Source organism: Carya illinoinensis, chromosome 3, assembly GCF_018687715.1.
Source record: "Carya illinoinensis cultivar Pawnee chromosome 3, C.illinoinensisPawnee_v1, whole genome shotgun sequence".
Lineage (NCBI taxonomy): Eukaryota > Viridiplantae > Streptophyta > Magnoliopsida > Fagales > Juglandaceae > Carya > Carya illinoinensis.
In genome coordinates, this window is record NC_056754.1 from 52,766,757 (window position 1) to 52,784,232 (window position 17,476).

Sequence of the window (17,476 nt, forward strand, 5' to 3'; positions counted from 1 at the left end):
TGACTTGTTGCGTACATATCAACTTGATGATCACCGAGCTGTTTTTTTGACTTTTTTACGTTTCAATTTCCCATGAAATTCTACCTCGTGCAGAGAATCATATCGCTTTGTGGATTCCCACCTCTTCCAGATCCAAGAAAAAGAAGCTGAAGAAGAATTTCAGTTTCCATGTTCTAGCTGTGTACGAACTTTGTGATGCGTACGCGTTATGATGCTTATAAACTAGCGAGGATTATTGTCTATCGATGGACCAGAAATATTTAGGAGGACAGGTTGCAATGATTTGGGCAAATTATTGGAAACTTCATCATAATCGAGAGAGCCTGCAACCTCGACAAAGTTGACATACCTTTTAGCATGGTCTTCGACCCATGTTTAAGGTTGCGACATGTTCTTCACACACATCATGATAAATTCATAATGGGGATTTAAAGATAAAGAATCAAGATCGAAACTACTGTATATATTTGCTTGGGAATTGTTTGACACACAAGATGTTTTATGGGATGATCTGCAATTCCGTGTGAGTATCATTACTTGGGATGGTAAATATGTCTTGCTAATACTTTTCCACGCAAACCAGTTGGGCATGAACGGACAAGCCCATTGAAGAAGCTGTAATATTATTCAAATGTCCATTTTTGTTTTTCTCAAACTTTCTAATGACCAAACATCTCGATCGTTACCGCTAATTCCATTGGACATTTGAATAATACATGCAGCTGCATTATACATTAGAATTTAGAAACTTGGTCATGTCTCCGGGTAATCAGCTAGATGTTACTGTAGATAGTCTTATAGTATTTATTATTATTTTAACTGTCTCTTAACCAAACAATACATATAAAATGTATGAAATGGGAATCCTTCTGATTTTTCAGTTGAATTTTAAGACCTGGAATGAATGAGAGATACACATTACACACCAAATAACTCATAAAATATTTATTGATGATCGTTTGAGTCTATAAAAACAATAAGTAATTATTCAACAAATATTCTATGGATCATTTCATCTGTTTTAAACTTTTTATGTCTCTCTTTCTAGACCTTCGATTTCAAATGAACATATTGAGATCATCTTACTTAACGTGTATGTTTCTCACAGCTTGAAACTTAAAATCTTGGAAAAAAACCATACTTTGGACCCTTAAACGATTAAGAATTTTGCATATTACACCCTCAAACTATAAAGATGCCAACACTTTAAACCATAATTCTGATAATTAAAATAAATAAAAAATAGGTAACCAATCTTAAAGATTGGATCTAAAGCCCCATTTAAATGTTGAGCTGAGTTGAAATGAATTGAATTTTTTTATGAATAATAGTGAATTAAGAATTAAAATGGTGGAGTGAATTTTGTGAGACCCACCTAAGATGAGTTAAGATGTATTTGGATGTTAATATGAATTTAAATGTATTTATGGAAAGTTAAAAAAAGTTGTGAGTTTCGCATGTAAAAATGTGTTGAGTTAAAAAAGGTTGTGAGTCTTATATGTAAAGAGATTTTGAGTTGAGATGAGTTTAATAATTTGAGAGTTGGGTGTTTGCATGTTAGACTCAGTTTAAAATTAGACTGAATTAAGTTGATCTCAGTATCTTCCAACATCCAATATTGAAATTATCATACTTTATCTATCTTTCTCACATAAAAAAAAAATAAATTATTGAAAAAATATACCTTTACATTCCTAAAATATTAAGGGTATTGCACATAATTTTATTATCCAACTATTAAAAATGGAACTACGCTATCTCATTTCATTTTAACAGCTAAATTAATTTTTTGGAAAAGTGTAGAATGCCATTTTTAATAAAAAGATTAAAATAAATTTATAAATTGATATGGTTTGATGACATACATAATATTTATTTTGTAATAAAAGAATTTTACAATTTAACTTGACAACACATATTTATCTTCATAATATTCCCCTTGGATGAAATATTTTTGTTATATTTTGAAGATTGCATCGTATTAACTATAAGTGTAAAATCATATTTATCAATGGCATTTTGCATGACATCTTATTCCGGATGTCCACTCGATCAATCACACGTGATCATTTTATTTTATTTTATTACTTTTCTAAACTCTAATATAAAATATAATAAATAATTTAATTTTATAAATTTTAAAATAAAAATAAAAATAATATTTTAATAATATTTATTACTCGTCTCAACTCTTGTATCATTCTATCTAAAACGACGCCTTCAATTTTTTTTTTTTTATTAAAAAAAACAAATAACCTTACTACTCGCTCTCTATCTCCCTCTCTCTCTCTCTCTCTCTCTCTCTCTCTCCTAACCTAGACGCTACGCTCTAATCGCTCTCTCCCTAGCTCTCTCTGCGCGGAAGATTTCAAAGACTGATCTCTCTGTAAGTAGTTGTCAATCTCTAATATACTACGGGTAGCCTTCGTTTACTGTACGCTGTTTATTCTGTTCCTTTTTCCTCATTGAGTTTCCCCCCCTAGGGTTTCAAATAAATACGTTAATAGGAGTGCGTATGCGTATTTGTGTATCCAATGTATCCAAATGATTTAGTGTCTGGAACTCGCTGTGTAGCTTTGAGGTTTTGTGTGATGATTGAATTCGGTTAACTTTTGATTTACATGTTAAATATGGGAAAGGACGGCGAAATGCCATATTAAGACTGAGAAATTGCATATTTTTGGCTTTAAGATATAATAGGAATTGTAAAATTTTTAATACTCGGCAGTTGTTAAGTAGATATGGAAGATTAGTCACAGTTGGGAAAGCTTGGATTTGCTGCATCAGTTTTTCATTCACAACTAGATTTTTTTTTTTTTGCAGTCATTTACATAAAAGATTAATTAACTTCATATACTCATGGTTTGATGAAATGTAGATAAGGTGTAAGCAGCCAGTCCTTTTTTTTTTTCTTTTTGGGGTGGGGTGGGGTGTGGGGGCTGGGGGCGGGGGGGGGGGGGGGGGGGGGGGGGGGGGGGGGGGGGTTTGTTCTTTAATATGTTAAATTATAGATGTACATATTAATTAGTTTCCATAGGTTGGTTTTTCCCAGGAAGCACTGAAATGGCTAATGAAGATGTAAATGAACATGAGTCAGCTGATGCACCCGAGAATATAGATCCTCCACAGAAAGAAGGATCTGATATTGATTTAAAGGGAAGTGGAGAAAAAAAGTGGCCTGGATGGCCTGGAGAGAATGTATTCAGGATGTTGGTTCCTGTTCAGAAGGTTGGTGGCATTATTGGTCGCAAGGGCGAATTCATTAAGAAAATCATTGAGGAGACGAAGGCTCGGGTTAAAATCCTGGATGGTCCTCCTGGGACCTTTGAAAGAGCAGTGAGTTGCTTTTTCTATAGATTTATATTTATTGGGGGTTTATCCTTATGTTTTGGGCATTTTTGTATTTGTTTCATTTTCTCTGTTTAAATTATCAATCATTTGATGTTCCCATATATTTTTACCGTATAATGGTTTGAATGATTATCTAACCTGCTTTTGATTTATGAAATGGGTTAGAGTTGTTGCTAGTAGCATTCTTGTTCTCATGTTTCTTGTGATATAAATGTGTGGAGTACTGAACTCATTTAACATAGCCTTAACTTCAGTTTAGTTGGGGAAACCTATGGATACTTTTTAACTAGTTGAGGTTGTTAACATGTATAATTTTCCTGTGATAATCATGTTCCCTGGATCACCCTTGACTAAAATATTCCTTCTTAACATGAATTAAATAAAATCATGTTTCATCATGTGTCATTAGTTGGTCTCCATGACACGTGATGAAACAATCTTAAACACGTATCTCATCATTTTTTCTTAATGGGAGACACCTCTTATCTTAAAAAGGATGACTGCATTCACCAACTAATCTTTCCTTGTAGTCCTACACATCTATCTTCAAATTTCTTATTTTGTGTACGTTTATTATTAGGTAAATTGTTGAGGAATAAATCCCATATTGCCTGTGGACAAGGTCTTGGCATATTTATAAGGTTGGAGCAAACCTCTCTCTTAAAACCGGTTTTATGAGATGAGTTAGGCCCATGAATTTTTTCATGGTATCAGAGCTAGCCACAGGATGAATGAGGGTCCACACTACTTATCCCATGACAAGGACCATAAAAAATACTGGCCTACACGTGAGGGAGGGTATTGAGGAATAAATCCCATATTGCATGTGGATAAGGTCTTGGCATATTTATAAGGTTGGAGCAAACCTCTCTCTTAGAACCGGTTTTATGAGATGAGTTAGGGCCATGAATTTCTTCATAAATAACCATGTAAATTATACATAAATTTGGATGGAAAATGCTTGACATGTGCAGCTTGCATTTGATCAATGTGAAATGAGGAAACTTCTCTGAAGAGAAATTGGGACCCAAATTCACCATTTATGACCCTATCTATTAGCGGGATGAAACAAATGAGTTTAGTTCCTAGTTTAATTAAGGAGGGTGGCCGGTGGCACTAGGTTTGTTTTTGTGGTGTTGTTGTTTTTTTTTTTTTTTGGGGGGGGGGGGGGGGGGAGGTTACCTTTTTCTTTTTGTGTTTCACACTTTTACATCGACAGTTATTGCAAAAAAAGAAACTAGCAACTTGAACATGGAGCCCAAACAATCATTTCCCGAGCACCAATGTAATAAAATGGAAGAGAACCCTATAGCCAAAGTTAAGCGATTACTAGAATTTTCAGGAAGCTCTTATGGACCCAAGATCTAACCTGGTTGCGAGATGTTGCCATCTTAGCCCAAGGGACAGAGCCCTTCCAGGAGGGGTAAGGATTCAGAGTATACCCTACATACTACCTGTGTGCTAGGGCCTTGCCTTTTGTGTCTTTTAATAAAATCTTTGATTACTTATTAAAAAGAAAATCCATTTAGTGTAAGATATGAGGTGTTTTGGTCATTCATCTGTCCATGTAAATTTTTTGGAAGCCAAATTGCCAAAACACCTTATATTTTGCACTAAAGGGATTTTATTCATTTAAGATGAATTGGAAAAGATCCTATTATTTCTGGGGGATCAGGATGAAACTTGGCTGTGGCGGACATGCTTTTTGCAGCGGTGAAGTGTGCAGCTTCCATAGCTTGCAGCAATATTCTATATTGTAAAGAGCTTCTGTACTCTATTTGCATATCTCTTATTGCATAGACACCAAAAAAGAGAGTTTGATATTGCAGAAACAATGAGTTCTCATAGGAGAACTCTTTTTGGGGTTTTCTAAAGGGGAAGAGAGACAATACAAGAACAATTGTAAAGGAGCAAAGAAGTAGAGGCACAGAAAAGTAGTTCTGTCTCATACATTTTCTTGTCTTCTTAATCAGTTCAATACCCATCTGTTTTGTCCCATCCCATAATACCACATCGATTTCCTTTTAAAAACTGCCTCTTTATGAAAAAAGACCGAGAGATCTTTGGATTGTGAAACAGTGACTGGATGGATAAGAGCATTCTGCACGTGATATATATGGTTTTTCTTTTCTTTCTTCACATTGTCTGTATAAGTTGGTCATTTTCTATTCAGAGGTTCTTTGATTATTTTACATGGCCAAAGTGCACACGCCACATGCATGAAACACTCCGAAATTTCAAATTAGGAGATCAGTTGCAGTAATTTTAAGTTTGGTGATGTGTTTGAAAATAGGGGGTATTTGTTAAATGAAGATGTTGATATGTGACATCTCAATTAACGGGTGCAGTCTTGTAGGTTTTTTTCTTTAACCTAATTGATGTGTGCAGTGCTATATACTCTAGAATTGTTATTGGTTTGGTATTGCTTGTTGGAAGTCCATGAAATAGATGCATGAAGCTTCTTGTTTGTAATGAAATCACTATCAGATGTTTGGAACAACCACTGCTATCAAATGTTCACAGAAGGACTAACTGTTTATGTTGGTCTGAACGCAGTAACTAGCAACAGATGAACGCTGTCATTTATAATAAAATATGTTCACTCAAATATTTAAAATAGCTGCCAAGAAAATTGGGTTACTTAATTTTTTTTTTTTAAATTGTAAAAGATAATAAGACTGAAGTTGAAAGGTGAAATGAAATTAACAGAGGCTAAATCTAAAACAGACGAAAAAGTGTCTTTTGTCACAATAACCAAAATGAATGTGTGCAGGTTCTTCGCATATCTAAGGCAACAAATCAGTGAACAAAGTGGCTTCAAACTAGAAGAACCAAAGATCAAGTTTGCAGGGATCTGTTCTGAGCATTACAATTGCTGAAAAGTTCTTTTTGTCTTAACAATCAGGATTACATTGTGCAGAATTTGGTATCGTGAAGCTTTCACTTTATCTGGTAACTACAGAACTTGGTCGCTGGTGTCTTGCTGGACACTGTTAAACTTTGTACTAGGAAACTCTTAAATTGTCATCACTATGATCTAGTATTACTAACAAGCCTCACAAACTTGTTCCACATAATATTGAATTAGCCCAAACTAAGTGAAAGGAAAGTAATATAGCTTGTCAAAGCATTGACTAAATCTAGAATATGAAATATGTCTCAATCCACTTTACCACTAGAGTGGCATAAGTAAATAGCTTATTAGTAGTCCTAAGAAAGTCATTTAAACATATAAATTTTAACACAAATAGACAAAGGGTAAAATGCATACACAAAAGATGCGAAATATTAAACTTCTTGTGTTCAGGATTTTATTCTTATCATGTCTTAATATGTATGCATCACTCTGGTTTTGGGGTCTTGGTTTTTCACCACCACCATGTCAAAAACCTTTAAATTGATAACAGAGTGGTTTCTTGCTAGGAAAGGTTGGAACACAGGTGTTGTATGGTTTTTGGTGATTGTTGTGTCAATGCTTCTCCTGCCCCTCCCTCCTTTCTCGCAAACCCCCAAATTTCCTTGTCCTTGTGGACTACGTTAATCAATTTTAGTCATGCGTTCCTCAAGTCTCCTGTATGTGGCACTTTAATGACAGTTTCACAGTGTTAGCACTGTGGCCGTTTTTCATCTATGTATTGTGAAATATTTTTAGTTTGATGTATTGTATGGATGATTAGACAGATCAGGACTGGATGGAACACTTCTTTCCAGATATTATAACATTGATTATTAATTGTGTTGTTGTAAGAAGCTAATTTTGTGTTTCAATGGATTAAAAGGTTGAATAAAGTTTTGGTTTCTTTTTCTGTTTTCTATGAACTTCATGAGCCACAGCTGGATGTTTTCTCTCGTAAGAATCATGGTTTGCTAATGTTGCTATCTTCACTGTTTGACTCTCTTGCTTTTTTAAGGTGATGGTTTCTGCTAAAGAAGAGCCGGATCTCCATATTTCTCCTGCCATGGATGCTTTATTAAGAGTTCATAAACAACTTGTCGACTTAGACACTGACCCTACACATGCTGTAACTGGTGCCATGGGCACTATTACTACAAGGATTCTAGTGGCAGATATTCAGGCAGGAAGCCTAATTGGGAAGCATGGCTCCACTATAAAGTCTATTCAAGATGCTTCTAATTGTACCATCCGTGTTCTTGGTGCAGGTAATCTTGCAAAATATTATTTCCTAAGAATGTTACATGTTTTTTCTTCATTGAAGATTTTGAGACAATGTAGTTGCATTCTTTGGGTTGAGAATTGCATTTGTTGGTTTTTCTGTGTTGCCAAAGATGAGGGACTCAATTTAGTCCATCATAATGTTGATAATTTGACTGTTAAATGTATATCACAGAAAGGCTGCTTCAATGTCCTGAATTTTGTCATAATTTACTGCAGAAAACCTGCCAACTTTTTCTCTGCGAGATGATAGTTTAGTTGAGATACAAGGGGAATCCACTGGTGTGCAAAAAGCAGTTGAACTGATTTTGAATCATCTCAGGAAGTTCTTGGTTGACCGCAGTATTGTTGGGGTATTTGAAACTCAAGTAAGTTTCTTCTTTGAGTAATATAGGATTAGAATTCATGTGGGACCTGGTAAGAAGTTATGTAAATGTGCTTTAATCAAATGTTTTTGCTTCTAGAAAAGTTGAGATGTAGATTTTGACCCATTTTCTCAGCCAATTTACATTTTCTTTTTGCAAGAGTATTGTGGGCTTAGGGTGGGTAGCTTTGATTGGTTTTAGGTAGCTATTAGATTTTTCTAGTCACCCACCTATTTTGACATGTATAATTGTTTCTATTGGTCAGATGCAAATGCCAAATGTCCGAGCAAATCAGAATGTTCCTCCACACCAATCCTGGGGCCCGCCTACTCAAGCTTTTCCAATTAGTGATGGTGCTGGATCTGGTTTTGCTCCTAGCGCTCAATATATGCAGCAGCCTCCACGTCATAATGAAAATTATTACCATCCTGCTGAAATACCTCCTTTGGACAGTAAGCATCGTCAGGGGCCTCCTATGTATGGAAGGGATGCTTCTGTGGGGCTTCGTTCATCAATTGGGCAGCCACAACAACCAGTGGATACGAAGGTTCTTTCTGCTTGCTACGATCTTGACTACTTTTAAGAATCTGATGTGGGTAATCACCATGATATTGTTACCTTTGAGTTGAAATCCAAAATCTTTGATAATAGAGCAAATGATAAGAAATGACAGATTTTTGGATTTTGTCTCACTTTTGATCTTTTTGGTTGAGGAGTCGTCCTCTGTAAAATTTATACCCATCAAGTGTTTTTGTTTGAAGGGTAAAACTTGTTATGCATGCATGCATGTCCTTTGGCTTCAACTATCATAAATAAGGGATTGAGCTGATGGTATTGACGCCAGAGGTCCGGACCATAATTCTTTAAAGCATCATTGGGCCAGAACTCTCCTTTTGTGGCCCACATAATTTGTCTTTTCTGTTTTGCTGAGGAAAACTGCTTTATTCGTATTGCTGCTCTGAAAATGAACGTTTGGTGTGATGTCAATTATTCAATCTGCTTTATAACTAGCACGTTAGTGTAATGTTAAATAATATATGAAAACATTCCAAATTAGGGGGTTTGTTCAGTAACTTTAATCACACAAAAATTACAAGTTGCAACTGATTTTTTTTATTTGTATTTTTCTCCTCCTAAAAACCCGGAAATAGAGTGGCAGCAGGGAGGGGAGGGGGTTGGTTTCTTCGATCAGAAGAATATTTATATATTATGCTGTTTAATTCTGTTGTGTAGGTTATGCAACACATGCAAATTCCTCTATTATATGCAGATGCTGTAATTGGTAAATCTGGTGCGAATATAAGCTACATACGTCGTGCAAGTGGGGCAAGTATTGCAATACAGGAAACAACGGGTGCGCCTGGGGAGATGACTGTTGAGATAAATGGATCGGCTTCACAAATACAAACAGCTCAACAGTTAATTCAGGTATACGTTACTTTTCTTGTGGTTGGTACATGTGCAATGCTTGCCTTTATTCTCTTGTTCCTTTCAGTTTAATTAGCATGATTTTGTTTGCTTATTTTGCCAGTCTTATTTCTATTTTATGATGGTTATTTTCTTGTCTCTTTTTAGTACTTTGAATTTTTTCCTTCATTTGGTACTGGCATGAAATCTGAAGTGGTATTTGCGTTCTGTTTTTTAGTTGTATGTTTTACTGGTTTTGTTGAAATAGATAATAGGTAATTAGAGTATGAATGGATATGATTTTTCTAGATGTAGTTCAGCCGTAGTGTTAAAGTTTTGTCTGTTTTATGGTGAGTTTTCATGCGCTTTCGTGCTATGTGTTCTAGCTTTTACTTATGAGACTCAGATGTATTTATGAAATATGAAAACATAACTATCTTTTTATTTCCTGAACAACTCCCCATCTGCGTGGTGGGAGATGGGGGAGGATAGACCCTTTTTTGCATAAAACTTCTGTTTTGAACAATATTCTGACGAGTCTTTTTTTTCTTCTGAACAAAACATAGCCGGTTTTGAAATCTATATTTGATTTCAACTGCCGATACTTCAATGTTGTTTGAGTATAGGTTTCTGGTTACCATCATGTGATGCATGTCTGTCTCTCGCTGGTGCTTTACCTTCACCTGAAAACCCCTTACTCCTATATGCAATGATGCAGAATTTCATGGCTGAAGCTGCAACCTCTACACAGAACCCAACCGGGAGATCAACCAACCAGGGTTATAATGCTTATCCAGGGCATGCTGCATATGCGTCTCCACAGTCCAACACTGGTGGACACACAGGCCATGCTGCACCTGGCCCTGACTTTGGTTTGGCTTATGGCAATAGTTATGGTTACTGAGAAGCCGGTGCGGTTTTTGTTTGTGCGAGTTCAGCGTTGGACACATCAATATGTTCCTGAATCTGATGACATTTTGTCTTCCATTTCTTAATACATGAACCAATGTGTTTGGCCTTTTTAGCTTCGGTGTCAATACCCTCTTGTTTTTATTGCTACTCTGGTCCTTCAATGAGGTCTACTTATTTTTTCGTTGACAGCGAAAGAACTCGCAAAATCCGCACAGAAAGCTCATCATTCTTTCTTTCAAGATCAATGTTGGAAGGCGTAAGCCTTTGCTTGCAACGTATATCTAAAAACATAATGATTCCTTAAGAAAGATGTTCAAACGACTCATAAAATGCAGTTTCACTTTATTGATTACTGATTTCATCTAAACCACCTACTTAACTTTCTTTGCAATCAACTGGTGAAAAAATAAAAGAATAGCAGAAACTTGCTCGGTAAATAAGGAAGAGAATGCCAATCTTTGTCCATAATTTGTCTTCTACTAATGCGGCACAGTTAATATAGATTTTTATGTCAACTATTTAATTAAATACAAGTTATTCAATCACTAAAAGTGCACATCATTGCTTAATTTTCAAAATGAAATGAATGGTTCGGAGGTCACAGTGCGAGAGGGTGATTTTAGTGTAACCTACCCGATCTATATTTTAGTGTAACCTAATCGATCTATTTTATGTGCTTGTGTATTTTTTGCACATTCAATTAATGTGATTAATTGTATCACTTGTTTTTGATAAAATATATAACAAATACGTAAAAGTAATTATATCTTCTATGTATTAAAAGTGGCTATGTAACAGATTTTTATTGTTTTAACAGAAATTTATTGTTCTATTGTTAATTTTACTGTTTTTGTTAAAAGTTAACTCCGTTTACCTGAATTCATTTATTATCTTCTCATCAGCAACATGTCCATCGGTTGGTCCAAGAGCGAAAAAGGAGGACGTGTATATAAGCTTTTCAACGGTCATCGTCTCTTGTACTGCCTGTAAGACATTCTTCAACATTCACCTAATAAAGAACACCCAATCATCAACACAAAGAACTAGATTTCGTCTAGATTCAAATCTCGAAGGTCCTGATTGGACCAACCTGTATTCCATCAACAGCCCATCAGCTCCCAAAATATCATATCAGTTATTTTTTAAGAAGTGATAAAAAGATAAATATATTATAAAATCTAAACACATTAATATAAAAGTTTTTAAAAAATTATTATTATGTCATTAGTTTTGTAAAAATTGTTAACAAATAAATTGTCTCCAAATCATTTTTTTTAATCTATATCAAACAGTGTTAATTAATAACCTCGCTTTACAAGAAAAAGAACCTATAAATGTCCTTAAGCATCTTTAGGCTATGTTTAGATAGTAAAAATATTTTATCTCATAATTACAACTTTATCAAATTTTTATACAAAATATAAAAAATAATTCAATTTTTTCAAATTTTAAAACAATAATAATATTAAAAAAATAATATTCTAACAATATTTTATTTAACTTTCAATTTTCATTTCAACTTATTTAATCTTAACTCACTATCCAAATGACACCTAAGGAGATGTTTGGAAACATATCTTATTTAATTTCATCACATCTCATTTTCTTTCCAAACATCATTCAAATACATGCTTTCAAACTATTCATTAAAAATTTAGAAATGAATTTGGACAGATTTAGTAAAAGGAATTAACTTTAATGGGAACAATGAAACTAATGGTAAAACAATAAAGTTCCGTTAAAACAACAAAAATCCGTTTCATAGCCACTTTTTATATATAAAGATAAGGGAAACAATTTATGAAACAATTTGTTCTCATATAAAATAGGTTCAGTTTGTTTACAAATTACTTAGTTTATCTTGGATCACTAAATTTAAGAGGAAAATGTTTTCATTCAACGAATAGTTTAGGATTGATTTCATAAACATTGGTTGGTTTTGTTGATGTATTATTATAGCTATGATAGAAAGAAAATCATAATGTTGCATTTGGTTCTTTAGAAGCTACACTTAAAAAATTTGAAATTCTTGAGTTTATGGTTTGTTGAGTTTTTCTCTTAATCAATAGTTAAATTATAGTTTATTCATATTTTGTTATCTTCTTACTTTATACGTTGAATATATGAAAGATTAATCTACTATTCAAAATTTATTTTTTAGGAACATCAACCATATGTTAAAAGCATTGTGGTGAAATTATCAAAAAAAAATTTGGAAGATTCAAGTTTATGTAGATCTAGAGAAACTAAAGGAGAAAAAATATAGATATTTTAATATCCTCTCTATTGAAGCAGTGCAAGATGAGGAAAATGTTAGATTGTCATCCTAGAATTAAAATTATCTCAAACAGCTTTCATAAAACTATGAACGATGTTTATTTATAGGACCATACTATAGATTCTATTAATACTTTTCTTTTATAATATATCACAACGTGTAATTATTTATTAATTACATTAACATTACATCGTTAATTATTTAATTAACCAAAAACATTACATCTTTACTAATAAAAAATTAATTCTTAACAAAAAAAATTAAATATAAATTAAGCAAACGTGCATGCACGTTACTTTTACCTAGTATAATAAAACTCATTTATAATTTTTTTTCAAAATGTTTATAGGAATTTCAAAAGATGTTTAGAAAAAAAAAAGATATAAAAATAAAAGTGCGAGTTGCACTGTCGACACCATGCAAAGATCACATTTCTCGATGGTCCTAGCATTGTCCTTCTATTATATTGTCTGTGCTGGCACATTTTGGTGGTGATTACGTTGTCATAATACAGATTATCTAGAAATAATATCATCAAGAGTGTCACAAGTTCAAAGATGCAAGTAAATATTTACAAATCTCAAATCCTCCGCAAATGCCATTAAACCCGATCAAGTCTGACTTGTGACATGGGTGAAAAATAAGGAAAGCATTATAACGTAAATAAAAGCAAAAGATGGCAGATGAGCTCTAGAGAAACAATGCAATGGACAATATTTAAAACCAGAAACAATGGAGTGCACATGTGAAGCTGTCGCCTATCTAAGCTGAATATTTCTATAGAGAATCCTATGAAATAATAGAGGAAAAAAATCCTGAAAACTAAGGCAGCTAAAAACTATAGCTAGACAAATCTCTCTCTATATAGGTGCTGCACATGTTGTTCGAAAATGGCCGGTCTGATTGCAGCGGCTGCAATGCACAACACGTTTCACAGGACCACCATCCTCTGAACGAACTCGCCGTTTCCTTGGTCGTCCAGGTGGCCGGAGTGATTTTGGCGGGTTTATGACCACCTCAACATCTTTATCCCCGTCATTCTGAAATACCTCTGACGTCTTCCACATTGTTTTATCTGGAATTGGGTGTATCGTTTGTGAATATGCCTTGCGATAATTTGCCACTGTGAAACAACTTTCCGTAAATCGATAAACATTCTGCCTGCAAGAGAGAAGAGCTGCCACAGCATGAGCACAAGGCAGCCCACAAAGTTGCCATCCACGGCATGAACAGCAACGGGTTCGGATGTCCACTATATGTGAGCCTTCATGTGATATGACTTCAAATTCAGCTTCATTTGCTCGGAGAACTTGATAGTTATGTGCACACTCAATAGCATCTGACACGCGCCGTTCGGCAGAAGGAACAAGTATAGTTGTCCACTGCATGCTTGCTTCACGACGCTCATTGAACCAAGTCATCAGCTGCCGACGAATGTACTCCATCATTTGAATGATTGGAAGCCCAGAAGCTTCAACTATCCAAGTAGTCATATATTCAGCTATATTAGCCGTCAGATGGCCAAATCTTGTTCCCTCAAAATACGCAGTTGCCCACAAGCGAGGTGGGATTCGTCGAATCCAATAGGCAGCATCCTGTGAGATCTCTTCAATCTCAAGGATTTTGGCTTCAAACTCAATGATAGTGAGAGCATGAGCAGCCTCCCAAAGAAGATTGATGAGAATGGCACTGTTGAACTCCTTCTGGAAACTGTCACTAAGATGGCGCATGCAAAACCCATGGAAAGCAGTTGGGAAGTTTGCTTCTACTCCGTCCACGATTGCCTTCTTCCTATCAGATAAAAGTGTAAGCCTTGGCATGTTCTCTGCATTAATTTCAAGCAGGTTATGCAGCTCAGAAAGGAACCACATCCAGTTATCATCATTTTCCTCATCAACCACCCCAAATGCCAAAGGAAACAAAGCACCATCTCCATCAAAACCAGAGGCAAAAAGTAACGTCCCAAGGTATTTGCTTTTCAAAGGAGTCCTATCAAGTCCAATAAAAGGCCGGCATGCATTTAAAAACCCATAAATTGATGCTTGAAAGGAAATAAATAGGCGTTGGAAACAGTTATCATCAACAGGATTCCCATGAACGAACGCCATACTTCCTGGATTTTTCATTCTTATCTGGTCACAATACTGCGGAAGCAGACGATAATCTTCCTCGAATGATCCACGAACTGAGGCCATGATTCGCTCCCTCCCCCTCCATGCTTGCTTGTATGATAATGCGATTCCATGGACCCGGTGTATCTCTTCTAATATCTCCTTCGGTCTGTAATTTGGATTTTCCCTCAGGCGCTGTTCAACAGACTCTGCAACCCACTGCACTGAGGCTTGTTGATGACCGAGATGGGTAATTCCACCACAGGTATGTGGCTTATGGATGGTTCTAATTGTGAAGGTAGGAACACCTGGAAGCTTTGCAGCATGAATTCGCCAAGGGCATCCCTCACTAGCACATTTGGCAGTAAAACGAGTTTTGTCAGACTTGATTGTCTGCATCTCAAAGCGAAGAGCAATGGCTGCATCCCTCAGTGCCCTTCGGCAGCTATGGACATCAGAAAACTCTTGTCCAACAGTCAGTTTGTCATCAGAATCCAAAACTAGGGCTCTGGACTGGAGGACAGGAGTACCAACTAGCTGAGGTGCCATATCTGAGACAGGTATGATACCCATCTCATGACTCTGGTCCACAGCTAGATCTAAGCTCTCCTGAAGATCATGGTTTTCTACAACAACCAACTCATGAGTATCACATAAAACAAGGGCATGATCCTGAGCCGTATGAGCCAATTCATCATTATGGTTTTCAGCATCAGTATGTTCTTGATCAGCTTCAGAAACTTTATTTCCGTCAAATTCTAAACCATCTTCTTCACAATTTGCAACATCTGCATGTTGAGGAGCCATTCCGTGTTCATATGTCAACCCAAGAGCTAGTCCGTGGGTATGTCCTAAACCCAAGCCATGGTCATGGCCGTCACCTAAGTCCATATCAATATCATGGGTCTGTTCAAACCCTGAATTATGACCATGGCCCATGATGAGATTGTTATTATGCTCTAGTGCCAAATGATGATCCAGCATAAACTACAAAATACCAATTTTTCCTGAGAATCAAGTCATGGTTAGCATAACAAATGTAACAGTTAACAATTAACGCAACCCCATTAATGAAATCAAAAGCTCAACTTATAGCCAAAAGAAATTTGTTCTTTAATATGTGTTTTTCCAATTAGACCTGTCCAGAAAACAAATATTTATGAATCTTTTCTGTTTCGTCCCACACAGGGCACTAGAATTACAAAAAAACAAAAAAAAGAAGGCATAAACAAGGTCATAATTATTGTATGGAAAGAGATTTACCTAAAACTACATTTGCAACATGCGTTTTTTGCTATCTACCCGCGTTTTGCTCCAACAGAGAGATCTTGTACGAATTAAGCTGAAAAAACTGATAAATAGAGAGATAATATCGGTAAACACAAAGTTCATGAAGAGAAATCGAACTTGCAAAGAAGCCACATTAATGTTAGGAACAAGTTCATAACATTCAATAATATCTTAATGTTTGTCATTATTTAGGACTAGACACTAGTTGTGTTTCTTTTTCTTCGAGAAATCAAAACATATATAGACTCAAAGTTTCCATGACGCTGCGAAGCCTAATGAAATTACGCCACCGTTCGATTTACATTGGTTTTCCTTTTCTTTTCACTGGGTACATGTAACTAGTAACTGGGTTGAGTTAAAAGTTCTATTCACTGTGAAGCCAAGAGCAATAAAATTTTATTTCCTTTTCGCTAAATTTCTCGGGACCCAGACAGAAAAAGCATCCGCTCAGATAGAGAAAAAAGAGCACAATGAAGAACTCACGTTTAGCATAACCTTCCCGGAAACAAGCTTCAAGAGAACCCTGCAAGAAATTTAAAAAAGAAATAAAAGAAAAATAAAATCATTAATTATGAAAGATTCGATTTAGAAAAATTAAGTGAAAATGAAGGAAAAGGCGTTAATATCAATTAAGAAAAAGTGCGGAAAAAAAATAAATGTGAGAGAGAGAGGGGGAGAGGGAGAGGGAGAGAGGAAAGCGAGGGGAGGGAGGGGGGGGGGGGGGGGGGGGGGGGGGGGGGGGTAGAGTTTTTTAGGGTTAAAGAGGGGAAAACCTGAAAGATGAAGGGCAGAGAAGGTGAAGATACAGAAATTTGGAGGGGCAAAGGTTCGGGTTCGCCTGCTCAGATTTGAGGGTATTTACGTCATCCTGTCGTCCCTTTCGTACCATTTTTTTAAAAATAAAACTGAAATTCATACGTTAATCAACCCACATAAATACAATAGAGAGTCCATCCCAAATCAGAATAATCATCAAACATTTACAACAAAGCATACTATAGCATCACCCTCCTAGATATCAAATCCTTATTGTAACACCAAGTTCAGCTCCAAATCCAAGCCAAGCACGAGTTTTATGAATTTTTTAGATTAATATGTATGGGAAGTAGGGGTGAAACCGGTCCGGTTTTGGACAAAATCTAGGACCGAACCTGTAGGTATCGGTTTTACATTTTTCAAAACCGATTATGCACCGATTACCCTCCTAAACCGGTATTCCGGTTTTACCGGTTTCCGGTCCGATTTTCTGGTTTTAATAAAATATATATTTATTATAAAAAAAATCTGTTTATAAAAAAAAAAACTGTTATGTCAAAAAATTCTACTTAAAAAAAACTACTATATAAAAAGACTGTTATGTAAAAAAAAAAGTGCTATGTAAAAAAATTATGCTATTAATATAGCTTTATATAAATTATATGCTAATATATATAATTTATATTTATCTACTAATATCTTATGTACTTATCAAAAAAAATATGAAAAGTTTTAAGTGTATTAGGCCATTAAAATTTAGTAATAATATTTCTGTGATTTTCTTTCTTTTTAAGTTCTTACTTCTTATGAATCTATGATAAAATGTTATTAA

The 17,476-nt window shown here is 35.2% G+C and overlaps 2 protein-coding genes across 3 annotated transcripts; one reads left to right on the plus strand and one right to left on the minus strand.

Annotated features, from left to right (window-relative positions):
* The first annotated feature begins 2,229 nt into the window (after positions 1-2,229).
* LOC122305288 (flowering locus K homology domain-like) lies at positions 2,230-10,321 on the plus strand. Of its 2 annotated transcripts, none has more exons than XM_043117697.1 (7): positions 2,230-2,386; positions 3,038-3,336; positions 7,263-7,512; positions 7,745-7,893; positions 8,156-8,437; positions 9,124-9,318; positions 10,016-10,321. In XM_043117697.1, the coding sequence occupies exons 2-7, from the start codon at positions 3,064-3,066 to the stop codon at positions 10,199-10,201; spliced, it is 1,335 nt and encodes a 444-aa protein (XP_042973631.1). In that variant the 5' UTR covers positions 2,230-2,386; positions 3,038-3,063; the 3' UTR covers positions 10,202-10,321. The 2 variants fall into 2 exon arrangements, with proteins under 2 accessions (XP_042973631.1, XP_042973630.1); XM_043117696.1 differs by having other exon boundaries at positions 2,232-2,386; positions 3,053-3,336.
* A 2,736-nt stretch (positions 10,322-13,057) lies between these two features.
* Positions 13,058-16,777, minus strand: LOC122305289. The gene is made up of 3 exons (XM_043117698.1): positions 16,662-16,777; positions 16,372-16,411; positions 13,058-15,585 (listed from the first exon to the last, which is right to left on the minus strand). Exons 1-3 carry the CDS (start codon positions 16,775-16,777, stop codon positions 13,348-13,350), a joined length of 2,394 nt encoding a protein of 797 aa, XP_042973632.1. The 3' UTR covers positions 13,058-13,347.
* Between the last annotated feature and the right edge of the window lie 699 nt (positions 16,778-17,476).